At 45.5% G+C, this 16,532-nt stretch overlaps 1 protein-coding gene across 2 annotated transcripts in view; it reads left to right on the top strand.

Annotated features, from left to right (window-relative positions):
- Positions 1 to 15,253, top strand: part of LOC124412991 (protein TANC2) — a 65,030-nt gene extending 49,777 nt beyond the window's left edge. For both annotated transcript variants that reach the window (XM_046893259.1, XM_046893260.1), the window contains exons 2-16: positions 5,699 to 6,126; positions 7,372 to 7,510; positions 7,598 to 7,741; positions 8,720 to 9,121; positions 9,313 to 9,420; positions 9,527 to 9,858; positions 9,949 to 10,227; positions 10,319 to 10,741; positions 10,832 to 11,038; positions 11,362 to 11,628; positions 11,720 to 12,015; positions 12,116 to 12,558; positions 12,646 to 12,947; positions 13,078 to 13,500; positions 13,585 to 15,253. In XM_046893259.1, the coding sequence (XP_046749215.1) occupies positions 5,699 to 6,126; positions 7,372 to 7,510; positions 7,598 to 7,741; positions 8,720 to 9,121; positions 9,313 to 9,420; positions 9,527 to 9,858; positions 9,949 to 10,227; positions 10,319 to 10,741; positions 10,832 to 11,038; positions 11,362 to 11,628; positions 11,720 to 12,015; positions 12,116 to 12,558; positions 12,646 to 12,947; positions 13,078 to 13,500; positions 13,585 to 13,881 (4,490 nt within the window). In that variant the 3' untranslated portion in view covers positions 13,882 to 15,253. The remainder of the gene's footprint in view (positions 1 to 5,698; positions 6,127 to 7,371; positions 7,511 to 7,597; positions 7,742 to 8,719; positions 9,122 to 9,312; positions 9,421 to 9,526; positions 9,859 to 9,948; positions 10,228 to 10,318; positions 10,742 to 10,831; positions 11,039 to 11,361; positions 11,629 to 11,719; positions 12,016 to 12,115; positions 12,559 to 12,645; positions 12,948 to 13,077; positions 13,501 to 13,584) is intronic.
- The last annotated feature ends 1,279 nt before the right edge of the window (positions 15,254 to 16,532 follow it).

The following is a 16,532-nucleotide window of genomic DNA, read 5'->3' as shown; positions in this document are numbered from 1 at the left end:
TCCGCGTATGTCTTCCAGCTCCAGATGATAGATTCTCGCTCCCAATTCCCGGTGAAATTATATGAATCTTTGGGTGCGGCGATAATGGCTGGTTTATAATATGCTCGTTGATTATGTTTATTTGGTAAGACCAACATGTCTTACCTCAATTGCAGAGGAGGAATGCGAACTTCCAAAGGGAAGACTGATTCGAACTCAACTTTGATTCGACGAAAACAAGCTTTAGTAAGCTCTGCGTCTCGACTTGCAGGATGCCGCAAAGGTGTATTTAGCATCTCGCAGGACGATGTGAATCGAACGAATACCGTTGATACGCAGGCAGGAGCTGAAGAGAAGTAAGAATTAACTGCAGGCTCGTTGCCTTGGAATGTTTTTTTCCTTCCTTCTCTCGTTTTATCCTCACAGTTTTCTCCAATTGAAAGATAATTACTCAGATATTCTTTGATTGGATGATCAGGATACAGGCATCTGCGTCTGTATAAGAGAGGATAATTAGGTGCGGAGATATACAAACGCGTGCCTAGAGCGTCTGGATTGGCACGCCTTGTGCCGATGTGACTTCCTTGTAAAATAAAACCCCCATAAAGCGGGTGAATTTTCATTTCCTGTCGGCATAGAGTGGTAAAGTGAAACGACGTGTCAGGCGCGTGCAATTTAAATTCAATGCTCCGATCGCTGCGGCCTCCCTTCCTGACGCCGCAAAGTGCAACACAAGGTGCCTCTGAATCTCCTATGTATTTAATTATATAGTACGTTGTAGTTTGATGTTATCCCCATTATACATGCAGGTGTACCTATATTACACGCACCAGGCATGAGCCGAAGCCGTTGCTTCCGTAATCGCCTTCTATGTTAAGCCTCAAGACGAATCCTAGTGGACGTATCGCTGTAACACGATACCCACAAATATCGCGCAGTGTTACGAAATTCACTTGACGAAATTCATGTAAGCAGGCTTAGCGCTGCTGCACGGGTGCTGGATACATATCAACAATTTCTTTGGTCGCAAATAATCATACTAATTGACGTTCAATTTCGTTATTTTTTTCCTCTTCTCTAGTAGTCAGTTGAAATTTTTCGAGGTTGAAATTATTTTATACACTTGTCAAAGTCGTCTTATCGGCCTGCGCTTATCCTCTACGATTACGTCGACTTCTATATTGCGCAATGATTGACAGTTATCAACGAATATCCGTCACAGATATATCCGTGGCTTTGATTAATGGTCTTCGGTGTAGGATAATGTCTTGGAAGTCAGGGATATTTTTATTCCAGTAGTCGCATCTCGGTCTGTAACAGCGAATAAAGGGGTACAGATCGGAGTGCGCGGAGAAAGGAGTATTTCGCATGATCCGTCGTTTCGTGACTTTTTTTTCAGTCTTGCAGTGCCGTGAAACGGCATCACAATAGATCGCATGCAGGCATATAACAGCAGTGAGGCCCAGGCTGCAGCGATGAATAGCGCGAGGCCCGGAAAGAGGGTCTTCTCGGTAGTCACTGGTGCGGGCTCTGAGAATGAAAAGAGATAAGTAACAGGAAGCGGGGAGATGACGGGGAACGAGAGAAAGATTGACCAGGGTATGGGGAGCCTCGTCGACGTTACGGTCTGAAAGAAAAAGAAAAAAAAACGAAGAAGAATAAGAAGAAGAAGAAGCTATAAACTCGGGCGTCGCGACGACATATGGCAGATGCCGAGTGGCGTTCATCACTGCTTGTAACGATCTCTGTCTTTCGATTTCGCACATTTTTCGTCGATGATAAATAATAAGTCGAAAAATCATCCGAGAAGGCTAATTGAACCTGTTCGTTTACACATTGATATTAATATTATTTTTTTTTGAGGTGATAAGTCCATTGTGTATGTATAATTAGAACTACCAATTGGCAACGCTCGTTTTGCGTTTAATCGGCCTGGTTTATATCGCAGCGCAGTGTAACTTGCGAAAGTCTTGAGGCGCGCGGGGATGCGGATAATGGAGATTAATCAGGAGACGTGCGCCGGGCAATGAGAGATATAATAAAATGAGAAAGGTCTCGGGAGATTTTACGGGTCAGCACTCGTCGGCTGGCCCCGACTGTCCCGCAGGGGCTTTCGTTCTATTCCCAGCGGTCACTTGGTGAACCGGACCGAAGCGTTGTGTTGTGCTGGGCTGCGGAAGGAGAGGAGGAGAAAGAAGAATAAGAAGGCAGAGGAGGAGTTGTAAGGAAAAAAAAGAGAGTCGACTAAAGAAATAAAGAAAAATGGTGCAATAATAATAAAAAAGAGCCTCAGTCGCGCGGAGAGATGCGGCGCGTGATTTATAAAATGAAACATGGACTCGCCGACTGCTCCAGGCAACGACGTCACGAGCTGCCCCTGCAGTCTCCAACGAAGACGTTGATTGTCCTCGTCGTCGTCGTGGAGAGTACCGACAACAACACCGTGCTTTCGTGTCGTACGCTAAAACGAACACCCAGAAGAACACATGCCGCGACTACCGCTGCAGCCGATGCCTTCGTGTGCCGTAATTTCGGATGACACTCTAAGAATAACCGACGAGCATATTTAACGGCTACAACGGTATGGTTATATAAGTAATAACTCGATTTTCTTGTGCGCTCCTGCATACTTCGAACGATTATTCTTACTGCCAGGCGGCACGGTGAAGTCCGAGAATGATTTATCTTAATGCCAATTTATTCAGCAATTTGTATTGTACGCATGTACTTTCGACGGGTCGATTTTTATTCCTCAATTTGGATGGTACTGGATGGAAAAAACAAAACGAATTCGGAGGTGACTGATCGGCGAGTACCCATAAGAAATCAGGTCACCAGAGGCTCGTCGAAAATATAACGCTCTCAAAAATAAGAATAACAATATGACGACTTAAAAAGAAGAAAAAAAAACGTATAATCAAAATGAAGCACCTCATATAAATGGACTTTGCGAGTTCGTGTGAATGGGAATCATCGCAGAATTGAGGATGGGTCGGAGTCGTCGAGGTTTCAACTATCGAGACACGGTTTGGAGGTGATCGGTGAATCGGAACCATCTCGGAATACGAAGCGAAGAATATAACCATGATAGTCGCGTCAATATAGATCGACTTGCAACTGGATGAGCCAGTCAGCGGTCGCGTCACGACTGGTTCAAGCCCGATCTTATTTCTCGATACGAAAATCACCAACACTTCCAAGAGCATCCTTTGTTCACCTGTACGTATATCTTCTGTACAACAAAGCGGGATTTGTTTATTTATAAGCTCTTCGCGTCGATGCGACCAGGTGGTTTCGCTCTGATCGGCAAATAACTCACGGATAACGGAATGGGCTGCCGCTTAACAAACCGGGACAAAAGGTGGAGTTGGCCTCTGGGATGAGATGCCAAAATGAAATTGAAAGAATACAGTACCAGCGGTAGTACGTCGAGACTTCGCTTGAAACGCAACTGGACTCAACTCGATATTCAAACCTGCACTTCCATCGACATCGCTGAATGCACAGCGGCTGCTCACTTGTCAAGAGTTCCGCATCGCCATCATTATTTGAGGGCAAGTCAGGGAAGTTTCATTTCATCCTTCATCGTCACCAGACCAATGGTTCGGAAGAAAATGACACCATCAAAGATCAATAAACTTTCAAATTCTCACTCCGCAGAGCCTTGGAATCGATCGAGATCCTGACTTGAAACATATTGTTGCCAGTTTTAAGTGTGGTTACTGCAATACTCATGATCCAGATATTAGCTGATTATAATCTCACTTGAGCAAGACTAAACAAGCTGAAATTCTCGATCTTTTCATAAAAATCATTTCCTTCTCCGAATACTTTCCAGTTGTTGGGATGGTCACTCTCTTTTCTGCACGTAAATAATACATCTGATTTCCTTTCTCTAGAATAGTAAACCTGTATCCGATGCCATGGGACAAATCCATGTAGGTTTTTCTTTTTCGCTGGCCAATGTTTAATCGGAAAGCTGTCACTATGGTGGCCTTGGTAGAATAACAATACCCGAGTTGCACACCGTCCGGGTTTCCATCGAAGAAAATGGCCCAGCAGCCGTGCCAGTGCAGCAGCCGAAGTTTGCAACACGGTTGGTGCGAAGCGGGTCAGCCTTACAAAAAGCGTAATTAATTGGCAACTGGATAGAAAGCAGCTGCTCGGGTCTGATAATACGCGCGAGAAGTATTAAGCCCATTACGTGTACCCGGAGGAGCCGGCACTCTGGACCAAGGCGGTTGCCTTCAGCCGCAGGTTGGCATTTTAGAGAGACCAATGCAAAGAGAGGTCCTCGACAGGTGGCTGCGGGCGATCGGCTCGCCCCCTTGAAATACGCTCTTGCGAAAGCCTGAAACTCACTTGCCCGTTGTTCTGGCATCGAAATTCAACGGTATGCGTGCACAATGCATGGGTATTGGTACGATTTCTGGCGTGTAAGTTGAAGCGTTGTCTACGAGCTACTCTTATACGCCACTCGGTAAGGTATAAACCTATTAGGCAGATACCTACGTATACCCGAGAAACCAGCGGCACTTGAGTAATTGTACTTGATATAATTGACACAAAAGTTGTTGCAACAGTACCCACGATTTGTTGACCTTGCTTCTTAATAAACAAATATGTAATTCCATTGCACATAGTGAGCTTTGCCGCTGACTAAGGTGTGTTCTAAATGTACGCACATTGATAGAAACTGATGGAACGAAATTTTCCCAGGCGTCTGAAGAAAGATATTTTTTAAACCAGTCTTCGAACTCAGAGATCAAGCCGATCTAATTTCCTTCAGCTCAACAATTACGAGAATTAAAACGCTATACAATGTGTGTTTAGGCATCTACAGTATTTTGCAGAGTAGTGGACACAAGAAAGAGCTGACGCTGAATCAGCGCAACCTGTGTTTCACGGTTACGTAACTCGAGATAGGCGCCACGGTTTAGACGTGTGCAAGCTGTGTATATTCACTATGGCAATTGTCAAGTAAAAACGTGTATTACGAGGGTATCTATCTATGAAATTGTCTGCGGTTCACGGACGCATGCGAGGTTGGTCATGCCGGCTAGCTAGGATAATAATACACGTATATACACTTGTACACGGTATAGTAATAAGCACGCGGTTATTTTACCGTTTTCTTGTTCGCACGCACGTAAATATGACCGCACTAGATACACGCGCAATGTACGTCGTTGTATCCGTGAGTGGTTTTATTATAGGTACATACACGTAAGTGTTGTTCCCACATCGTTCTTCTTCGAATATGTGCGTTATTATACAAGTTGTCACGCGTGTAATTCGCCAGCGGGTCGTTTGAGTCATGTATAATATAATGCGGAGTTTTGTCACTAGCGGTGATTCATTTTATGCTGTTTCTTTTCTTCTTCTCTTCTTTTTATTCTTCTCGCACAAACTTCCATCACCTTCAAAAACAAGACCATTGTTTGCAGCACTTGCGCAACCGTCTCTGAGTTGAATTAATACGATTAGCTCGATTTATCATTTCGAACCCATCGCAGAACCCCCTGGCGTTTCACTTGCCCTGGAAGTTATGCGAGTTTCGAAACGAAGTAGTGCTTGCAAATTTCACCTTCGTTTGAACTATTTTATGCAGAGAATTTCACGATGAAACGTCGAGGGTATGAAACACCCGGTTTCTGTCGATAGTAGTTTCGGATGAAGAGATTTCGTCTAACCTTCCATATTTCTTCGACTTTTTCAGACTTGGCGCAAATCAGGGCCCTGGTTGAGTCCTCGGGCGCTGGGACTGGCTCGATTTGCCCATCCTGCGAGATGCCTTTTGACAAGGGCAAGAAGCGACGCTTGATCGACGACTGTGGTCACGAGAGGTGCTACTCCTGCACCTTCAGGAGCGAGGCGTGTCCCCTGTGCATGACGCAGGACCTTGAGGGTCCGACAGGCCTTCGGGGCACCCTGGACCTCGGGCAAACCACCTTCGGGAGAGGCTCCACCTCGCAGCTATACACCAAGCCGAGCAATCGGAGACAGCCCAACGCTCCGGGAGGCGGAAGAGCTCGCACACGTGAAGACGTCGAGGATTGGGTCGATGACACAACTGCGATTAACGCTCTTTGCGGTAGCCCTAGACCGAGGGTAAAAACCAACGGACATTTCACCCCCTTTATGCAGGTAAGGAGAATCGGTAACGCTATCCAAATCTGGGTCAGACCACGTAGTCGATGAAATCTGTATACACCAGTCGATAGTCCATCTCCAAGTCTTAAAATTCGAATTGCACCGTAAATCCATCCACTAATCATTTCCTGACCGCTATTATTGTTAGTGGGATGGAGTAGGACAGTTTAGAAATTACGCATTAAGATGGGCTTGGACGCACGTGCGATCTTTTACGATTGCTTCCGTTCCGGTTAAGAGTCTAGGTCGCGTTCAGAGCACGTTCATCGTGGGGAATAACAGACAAGAAGAGACAAAGTGGCCTCCGAATAATTGAAAACACTGACCAGTCACGTACACCTCCAGGCGATGGTACTCCGTCGGTATCGGTAGCTCGTCTTGAGAGGCGAAGGTTAAAAATTGAAAAGGTGTTTGTGTTGGCGTCAGTCTGGCCTGAAAGCAGACACCACGCGCCTGTCCACTTACTCAGTTATGGGTACTAGTACTTCATACATGAAAAAATTTCTCTTACGGAGGTAAACCGATGACGCATAACGTCGACACCGTGATCACCGTCGTCTGCCACCTACGTACGCGAGTTTGAACACCGTCACCAGGAGTTGTCGTATAAGTCCGTGGTTGCAGGTATAGTCCTTAAACTCCCACGTATGTTTGGCCGTTAAAGGCTGGGTCCAATCGAAATAAAGGGACAGAGGTGAATATTACCAGTGTAGAAACGTGCGCTTAAATTAAACCGAATTGCCTCCGTATAGCCACCGTTCGGAAATAAAAAAACGTTGAAAAAATCGTACTCGGGTGTAAATCATCGGGACAAAGAGGAGAGATCCTCATTCCACCAGTGGCGCTAAAAATTCCCTTTATTGTTATCACCATCTTCGGTCCGACTGCAATTTCACCTCCTTACTCACGTAGAGAGGGGATTAGAGGTGGTAGACCACGACGGAGGGCGGGGCTTCATCCATTAGTAAATGACATTTCATCCGGGGTGTATAGATGAAATTGTGATGGAATTGTACATACCTAGACAGAGAATATTATTAACGCCATTCGAGGACACGTAGACTGTTACCTACCATGTACACGTTATTGTCTCTGGGCGCACCCAGAGTTAGATCATCTGCGGATACGCTCTGTGTACCTGGCCGTGTGTGCTAGAAATCTTAACAGAGCCAATCGCTCGCTGCTTGAACATCAAATGTATGCTGAATAATTCAATTACCTTTTTTTTTTTACAAACAGTCGCGAGCCGATGTTGTTTCACCTCTTCCATCTAAGGGACCAAAGGGTTCGAAAGGAAAACCGCCCAGAACACCTACCGATACACCATCGAGATGCTGCTCGCCAGCTCCCCCGAACAAGGCGGCCGTCATGTCGCAAAGTGAGTTTCGGTGTAATCTGAATATTTTGTACACGATATGCTCGGTCCATTGTATTGATTCATGTTGTGGAAATTTCATCGCTGCAGGTTGTCCGACGCCACCTCAACAAAGAAGAAGGTTCTTTCTCAGCCCAAAAGTACTGAGGAGTCCCTTTGGTCACAGAAATTCTTCTGCTCATCAGCACCCGGCTTCTACGGAGCAGAGCAATGAAAATCCTTCCGCCTTGTCAGGTGAGGACCTCATACTTTATTTGTATTTTAGCCGGTAACTAGAGAAGCAAAGATCCTGGCCTTCGTGGCACACGGATTGACACATTCTCGACGTTTCTGTTTCTGGATGAATGTGTATTTGAGAACAGTTATATTCACGAATCATGTTGAACCTGAATCATACGGTTTATGATGGGAAGTAGCTATTTTCCAACAGCTGTTGATCACGGGTACCATAAACAGTAAACACCCAGGTGACAGTAGTAAAGCTGGTGATCATAATTGACCACTGCGCGATGGTCCGGTATACATACCTGTACGTGAAATTCCCCGACCGTTAGATCGTAAGAATATTAGTAGTCAGTGACTCGGTAGTACAGCTCGTAACTAACTGACCCACGCAGCATGGATGACGTCTTCCTGGGAAGGTAAATCCCGATGGCCAGGAGTCGTCCTCGGCAAGATCAAGTCATTGTGGAGCAGCAGTCATGGCACGACCAGCGACGGGCTGAACCAGCTGATCGGCTCGACGGATAAAGTTACAGGCACGACACGCTCCTGCGCGATTTCAATTTAGCCCTCGTTTCTTGCATTCCTTTTTTTTCAATGTGACCTTTATGTGACTCTGCACTCCTAACATCACCCAGTTTTATAGCTGCACCGATGCCTGGATTTCCGACTGCGGATTATGCCTTCCCTTTCTCTGATAAGTGTTTCGTGAATGTTGTTACTTGTGGTTTGTCATTCCGTATCAATACTAGACGCACAATCGAGCATGAAATTGTCTTATTGGTCAGCGTTTTTTATTCCAGCGTTAGAATAACACATCCTCATTGACTATCTGACCATTCAAACCCTGAGTTGATCGACTAACAATGCGTGACATGACCGTTACTTTGCATCTTGGATTATGTGCCGCTGATTGGCGGATGAGGTTTTCTTTTCTGTCATTTGAACGCATACGCTGATCTGTTCCTACCCTTGTATGATTATTCGCAGACGACGAAGGAGGAAATATCAAGCAGCTCTCTTCGAGGACAAAAAAGTCTTCGCAGTCCGACCTCTATATGAGGCTGGGACTCCTTCTTGGTGGAAACACCCGGGGTGCCGTCGTCAATGGTGGATGCCCCAGGCCCTCGGCTCGGTTGGTGGACAGCCGGAGCCATGACAGTTCAGCAGCGTCTTTCAGCAGCTTGACTAGCTTTGAAACGCAAACTCTGGCATCGACGAATACTAGCCCGGTGTCAACGCTTACTGGTACCTCGAGCGAGGCGGAAGTCGCGGTCGCCCATCGCGGCGGTAAGGACTGCGACAGCGTCGCCAGCCTCATCTCAATGTCCATGTCAGGCCTGTCCAACGGCAGCTCGAGCCCGTTGACGCCCAGAAGACATTCCGTGACGAGTTAGTATATCAATTTATACACTGATTTCTTTTCGCCCATTGCACTGCACCTGTTGCCTCCGGTGTACTATTCACTTGCAGCTAGTTGTCCCTTGGGAATGTTCAACACGCCTCATGGACTATGCTTGCGCATTCCAATCCTGCGTACAAACAACTTTGCTAACGATATTTATTATTTTCTATGCCCGCAGCTACTCAACCTGGGCAAATCGAGGAACTAAACATGTTTAAAAACCGTAGAACATGCGTTAGAAGATCTGCGAGAACTGGGGTTGTTAAGGGGCCGATTGATCCCAAAAGTGAGTCTCGTTACGGTTTTTGCATAGGCTATTACAATGGTCAATACCGGTGTATTAAACTTTTACCATTCGATGGTTTTAATCGGATTTTCATTTCGTTCTCCAGTACGTTTTGCCCAGTATCGTGCTGCCCAGTTGACCTTGAAGCCACTGTTCTTTGAGGTGCCTCTTTTGGAGGCGGACCCCCTCTTCACTGGCCGTCAATGGTTAATGGATGAACTGAAAGCTATGGTGACTGGCTCGAGCTCGGGAGCTTTGATCGCCGGATGCCCCGGAACCGGGAAGACTGCACTTATCTTACAGCTTGTAGAGCACAGCTGCTTTGGAAGACGAAGAGAGCAAATTCCACCGCCCGAAATTTACGCGGATAATAACGACGACAAAAACAAATTGGGTGACCCTCTAATCGAGGCGTCTATACAAACCACAAACGATAAGGTAGGAACTTTAGTGAATGATTGATTTTCTGGGTGTGAATGAAGTCAATGAAGGATTGAAGCTTTGTACTTATCACATTTTCTTCTTCAGATTCGTGAGTTAGCGGCCCACGTCGTTGCTTACCACTTCTGTCAGGCCGACAACAACAATACCTGCCTTGTTCCTGATCTCATCCATTCCCTGGCAGCCCAGCTCTGCCAAGCTCCTCAACTGATCGCGTACAGGGAATATCTACTGTCGGAACCCCATCTGCAGGGGTCTGTTTCTCAGAGGGAGTGCACTGTGGACCCCGATCTTGCACTGACCAGAGGAATCATCGAGCCTTTAGTCACCCTCCACAAAGCTGGAAGATTACCGGATACTAACATGGTGAGGGAAAAAGTCTGCACTTCATCATCGGTTCACCGTCGTTTATTCGACCAGCCCACTCTTAATTTCATGATAAATCGTTTACCCCCAGGTCATTTTAATCGACGCAGTTTGCGAGGCAGAGTATCACAGACCAGACCGCGGTGATACGATTGCCACATTCCTGACGAGACATGCTTCGAGTTTCCCGGCGTGGCTGAAGATCATCTGCACCGTTAGAACGCAGCTTCAGGATTGTGCAAAACAGTTTCCTTACACAAGGATATCTCTAGACAAAAGTTCTTCTGACCCCAAGAACAATATGGTCACTAAGGATTTGGCTGATTACGTGAGCTATCGGCTTAACCAGAGCTTGACCATCCAGGCAAACGTCACTGCATCGGTGAGCGGGGCGAATCAAACGAGGTTTGCATCCCATCTCCTTGCGCTTTCCAGGGGTAGCTTCCTTTTCGCCAAACTCACCTTGGATCTTATCGAGAGTGGACATCTAGTCGCTAAATCTGCAAGCTACAAGGTAACTTGAAATGGTTTTCATAATTCCAGTAACGCGTTTTCTGTTCACATGTTAGAAAGTTTGTAATTGATTGGTGGTTGATGATTTCAGGTTTTACCCGTCTCTCTCGCGCAAATATTCCTGCTGCACTTCAATTTGAGATTCCCGACTGCCACGTCGTTCGAAAGAGTTCAACCTCTCCTGGGAGTATGTTTGGCGGCCTTGTACCCGTTAACGCTACTCGAGATTTTTTATTCTGTAAATTCGCTGAACATCGACCATTTCGTTTCCTGGGAAGACTTTCTCCAGAGATTCAAAGTGAGTATCCATACTATGTATACCTTGCAACGGTTATTGATTTACACATACATCGGTTTACCTATCATCTTTGCTATCAATTTATCAAAGATTTAGTATAAATGGCATATTAAACATCATTATTTCCTGCTATACAAATACGTATTACATACAGTTGAATATACATGTATGATGCACACTAATAACACTTTTGCGATTTCCTGCACTCCGGATAATTAAACAATTACGTAAGTTGTTAACTGGACTGTAAAAAAATCATGCTTTCTTTCTCTTGATGATAGCTCTGTAGGAATTGCGTTAATCTATTGTATTTTTCCTCGTAGATGCTCTCAGGCTTCCTTGTCAAGCGTTTGGACAACACCTACATGTTCTTTCACCCGTCCTTCAGGGAGTGGTTGATGCGCCGAGATGAGGGTGAGTCGACAAAGTTCCTCTGCGATCTGAGGCTAGGTCACGCCGCCATAGCCTTCAGGTTATCCCGCCTTCAGGCGCCTCTGGAAGGAGAGAAAGTCCTCGAGCTCGGACACCACATCCTTAAGGCTCACGTTTATCGAGGAGTTGCACCCTGTTGGCCCTCGCGTGATCTGCAGGTAAGCCTTTAGCTTTGCCTTTAAAGTTTATTGGCAGCTTTTGACAATGCCAATTCATTAATGGTTCAATCGTCTTTCCATCTTCCCACAGGCTTCTTGGTTGACCTCTTCGACGGAGTGCATCTCCTCGGCTCTTTGCACCCTTCGGAACATCTATAGTCCGAACGTGAAAGTGTCCCGGCTGCTTCTTCTGGCCGGAGCATCGCCGAATCACAAAACTGAGTATCTCGGCAATGCTCCAGTCCTTTGCATGCACGCTCATGAGGGATCTGTGGAAATGGTTTCCCTCCTCCTCGAGTTCGGAGCAGATGTTGAGCTGACAAATAGCCAGGGCTGCACTGCACTTTCTCTCGCGGCTGCCCGCGGCCACTGTGATGTCGTCAGAAGGTAAAAATACTTTCATCTAATTCCATAAACCCTACCAAATCAGTGCTATCGTCAACTTTAGAACCGTAATTTCAACCAGATTCTCATGTCTTTCCCGCAGACTAGCTGCTGCCGGAGCGTCTCTGGGTCACGCGGACATGGCAGGACAATGTCCCCTGGTGCATGCAGCGAGACACGCGCGACTTTCGGTTGTAGGTTACCTGCTGGCTTGTGACTGGGTTGTGAAGGGTGCCCAAGAGACTGTTGACTCTGAGGTCGGCAGGGAAGAGGCCGCACAGCAAGCGGTCGTAGCAGCCGCCGCTCAAGGCCACGAACCCATCGTTGAGTACCTCCTCGACATGGCCGAGGTCAAGGTCGATCGACCCGATTCTCTAACTGGGGAGACCGCCCTAACCATCGCCGCAGCCCACGGCTCGACCACTGCAGTTTCTGCCCTCCTAGCTCGCGGTGCTGACCCATCGGCTGTCAGTGCAAAGGGACTCTCGCCGCTGATGCTTGCTGCACGAGAAGGCCACTGGGGGGCGGCTGAAAGGCTGCTTCAAGGTATTGAGTTTGTAATTTTTATTTACCCTACTCACGTGTTAGCTACCGGCAGTTTAGAGCCTGAAAGTGAACTTTCCTTCTTTTCAGGGTCCTTGTCCAGCAGTACTGACCATGTACTGGATCAGGCCGTGCCGCTGCTAGACCAACGCGACCCTGCTGGTCGTACAGCACTGATGTTAGCGGCTGCTGAGGGCCATTGCAACCTCGCTGAACTCTTTCTCGACAAAGGTGCAGTCCTGGAAGCTACCGACATTGAAGGACTGACCTCCCTTGGATGGGCCTGCGTTCGAGGACGCGTTTCTGCTGTCCAGTCTTTCCTGGACCATGGCGCGAACGTTAATACCACTGACAAAACGGGCAGAACACCGTTGGACCTTGCTGCCTTTCAGGCAAGTGAACATTGCACTCTTGTAGAGACGACAAATGATGAACCGGAATGTCTTCGTATCGGTTTCATTCAATAAAAAAGTCATAAAAATTCACTACTAATAATTAACATGCACCTCTACGTCCCTTCAGGGCAATCCAAAGCTGGTGCAGCTACTGTTGGATCGGGGAGCTGCCGTGGAGCACGTTGACCTTCACGGAATGCGGCCGTTGGATCGAGCGATCGGCTGTAGGAATATCCCAGTGGTTCAGTGTTTCCTTCGTCGAGGTGCTAAACTGGGTCCGGCAACGTGGGCGATGGCGGCTGGAAAGCCAGACATTCTTCTCATCCTCCTGAACAAATTACTCGAGGACGGTAACGTCCTCTACCGTAAGGGGCGGCTAAAAGAAGCTTCCCACCGCTACGGTTATGCATTGAGAAAATTCCCAACTCCTCCGAGCCAGGAGCAGGACCATGACAGGGACCAGGATCATCTCTTGCTTCATCTTCCGACCTTCACTCAGCTCCGTCTAAATTTTTTGCTCAACCTGAGCAGGTGTAAACGTAAAATGAACGTGAGTTTCGATGACCAAAGTGATCAAAGCTATCTATTATGGGCACATTTATGTTATTTCTTATTCATTTCCGTGGTTTTGCAGGAGAGCCAGGAGGCCATCGAGCTCGCCACCGAAGTACTGAAGACGAAGCCGGACTCCTATGAAGCTTTTTACGCTCGCGCAAAGGCCAGAGTGGACGCAAGGCACTTTGACGATGCTCTTTCCGACGTTAACGAGGCTCTGCATATCGCCCCGCCTCATAATCGCGAAGTGCGAAGGGTCCTGGCCACCCTTAGGGATGAGATATGTTCCAGAAGAGACGGCGCTGGTTCAAGCAGGGATCGATCCGACATCACATCAGGATTTCACGCCTCTGTAGACACACTTACAGAACTTTAATTAAATTAAAAACGGCTATCTATCGACCGGCTGAATATCGAAGCGGTCGCATTTTTATACAATGATTCGGTTTCAATTGTTACTGTACCAACACAGTCCCGGGTTCAGGCTACAGATGCGTTTAAGCTAGCTATTTGTACGACGCGTAATTTATAAATTATAATCTAACGTAATGCAATGAAATTTAAAATATTTAATACCAAAAGGCTTTTGTCATTTATATAATTATTGCAATTGATTTTTATTATTCTGAACATTCGTGAAACTTATTATTATACGCATGTATGTATGATTTGTAAGTAGGTTAATAAGTGTGTACAGGTACTTAGAACCAAGCATCAGGAGTGGTAGAAAATTGTTCGGCAGTAAATGCAGCAGAGTTTATATGATCAGGGTTGTCATGAATTTTCAATTTATAAATTTTCTGATTTCAGATTACATGTTTTTAATCAAATTCCCTGTCTCTTCCACGTTTCCCGGTTATCGAAGTCCGTCGTAACCCTGAATTAATATATCTCTTCCGCGTTTCATCGAGGCTGAATTGAATGCGATTAATGTTGAGTCACATTATGCAACTGTATATTTTTGTGGTACACTCCTTTAACGTGCGTGCATTGAAGTATATCAAGTTCACTATACAGATTTGACACTTGATTCCGCGTTACACAGCGTAGAAATAGCTTTAATCTACGATAATTCCCTCTGCAATATACATTTAATGTTGTTGAGTGGAGTTACAATTAATTTTAATGTTAAATATACTGAACATCGTGTCCTCAAATAACTTTCCTGTTACACGTACTGCATTATAAATATTGCGAGGGGGGATGAAACTTGAATTCTGATTCGGAAGCCGGATTTAAATATACATATATGTACACAGAATATAAATATTATGGATTTTATTATGATTGTTATAATATTTAAATTATTTTATTTTTAATCGAGTATTTTCGGTATTATTATTACGATCGTTATTATTATTATCCTGCAAAATGCCGACTGAACATTTGGTGGCTATACATGAATGAAAATCTACGTAATACGGAAATGTCCACTTTATTGAAGCCGAAGCAGTAGCTGAATGTCTATAGACATACGACATGTGGAAATTACTGCTCGACACTGGTAGAAGATTAGGTAAATGATTATGTGAAATATGTTATTTGCAATTAGCTGAATGATATTTGATTAATATACATCTAAGGCATTAATTATGTATCTTGCCAAGAATGGTTTTGGTTGTTAAGCCTAGGCCAGAAAGGATAACTCGACACTTATTCTTGATACTATTTATGAATTGTACGTTCTATGATGTGATGTAACATATGAACGAAATGTTTGAATAAAGCTATGAAATTATGAATCAGAATATGACAGTCTTGATGTACGAAACTGCGATGATAATTAAATATTATGTACGGTATTATTGCGTTGCGGCGTGCGTTCGTCGGGAATCATCCGACTAAAGCAGAACGAATTCACACGGAAGAACGAAAATAGGAACTGAAAAACTGTTGAAATTTGTCCGCTTGCTCCCATCTTTTCGAAGCAAGAACATTTTCTGCCCGGTTTGATTCCATCAACCCGATCTGGACTAAATCTGACTCAAGAATGGAAGAAGGAACATTGATAGCGTCGTTGGACCAACAGCTGGAAAACACAATAGAAATTTGCTAACATATATCTGTATTTCGACGGTACATTTGATACGTTCCTCGCGGCATATTCAGGCTGTACACAATCGATTGGTCTTGCAAAATTACGATTCATGCATATTGTTTCACATCGTCGGAATTGTGGCAAGAATTCCGGAAGTGTTAACTTTCCTTTGATGAAGACGGAATATTTGGTCCCCGAATTGATTTGTGTGACCCTTTAGAGACTAATTGGACCATTAGAAACTCAGATGACACATGAGGAAGAGCATGACTCGGAATTTTTCGTCTCGGAATCGATTTGTATGACCATCTCTAGAGTAATTCGACCCCCAGGAACTCAGAAAACACATCAAAAAGTGCGTAGGACCAGCAGCAGAGAAATGACGATGAAAATCATGAGTTTTTCGGCCGTAACTTTTCAGCTATCGCTCGCAGCGTATTGGGACTGCGCTCATTCGATTCCTCTCGCAAAATTACGTCGGAATAGGGCATGCAAAAGTTAATTGCAGCACTTTCCGAAATCGTCGAAATTTTCGCCAAAAATCCAAAGGGGTTAGCCTTACTTTTTTGCTCATTTTCGAAGCCGAAAATTTCTCGTCTCGAAATCGATTTGTATGACCATCTCTGGAGTAATTTGACCCCCAGGAACTCAGAAAACACATCAAAAAGTGCGTAGGACCAGCAGCAGAGAAATGACGATGAAAATCATGAGTTTTTCGGCCGTAACTTTCCAGCTATCGCTCGCAGCGTATTGGGACTGCGCTCATTCGATTCCTGTCGCAAAATTACGTCGGAATAGGGCATGCAAAAGTTAATTGCAGCACTTTCCGAAATCGTCGAAATTTTCGCCAAAAATCCAAAGGGGTTAGCCTTACTTTTTTGCTCATTTTCGGAGCCGAAAATTTCTCGTCTCGGAAACGATTTGTATGACCATCTCTAGAGTAATTTGACCCCCAGGAACTCAGAAAACACATCAAAAAGTGCGTAGGA

This window comes from Diprion similis, chromosome 12, assembly GCF_021155765.1.
Source record: "Diprion similis isolate iyDipSimi1 chromosome 12, iyDipSimi1.1, whole genome shotgun sequence".
Classification (NCBI taxonomy): domain Eukaryota; kingdom Metazoa; phylum Arthropoda; class Insecta; order Hymenoptera; family Diprionidae; genus Diprion; species Diprion similis.
Note: the sequence above shows the minus strand (reverse complement) of the source record. Positions and strands in the feature narration are given on the sequence as shown.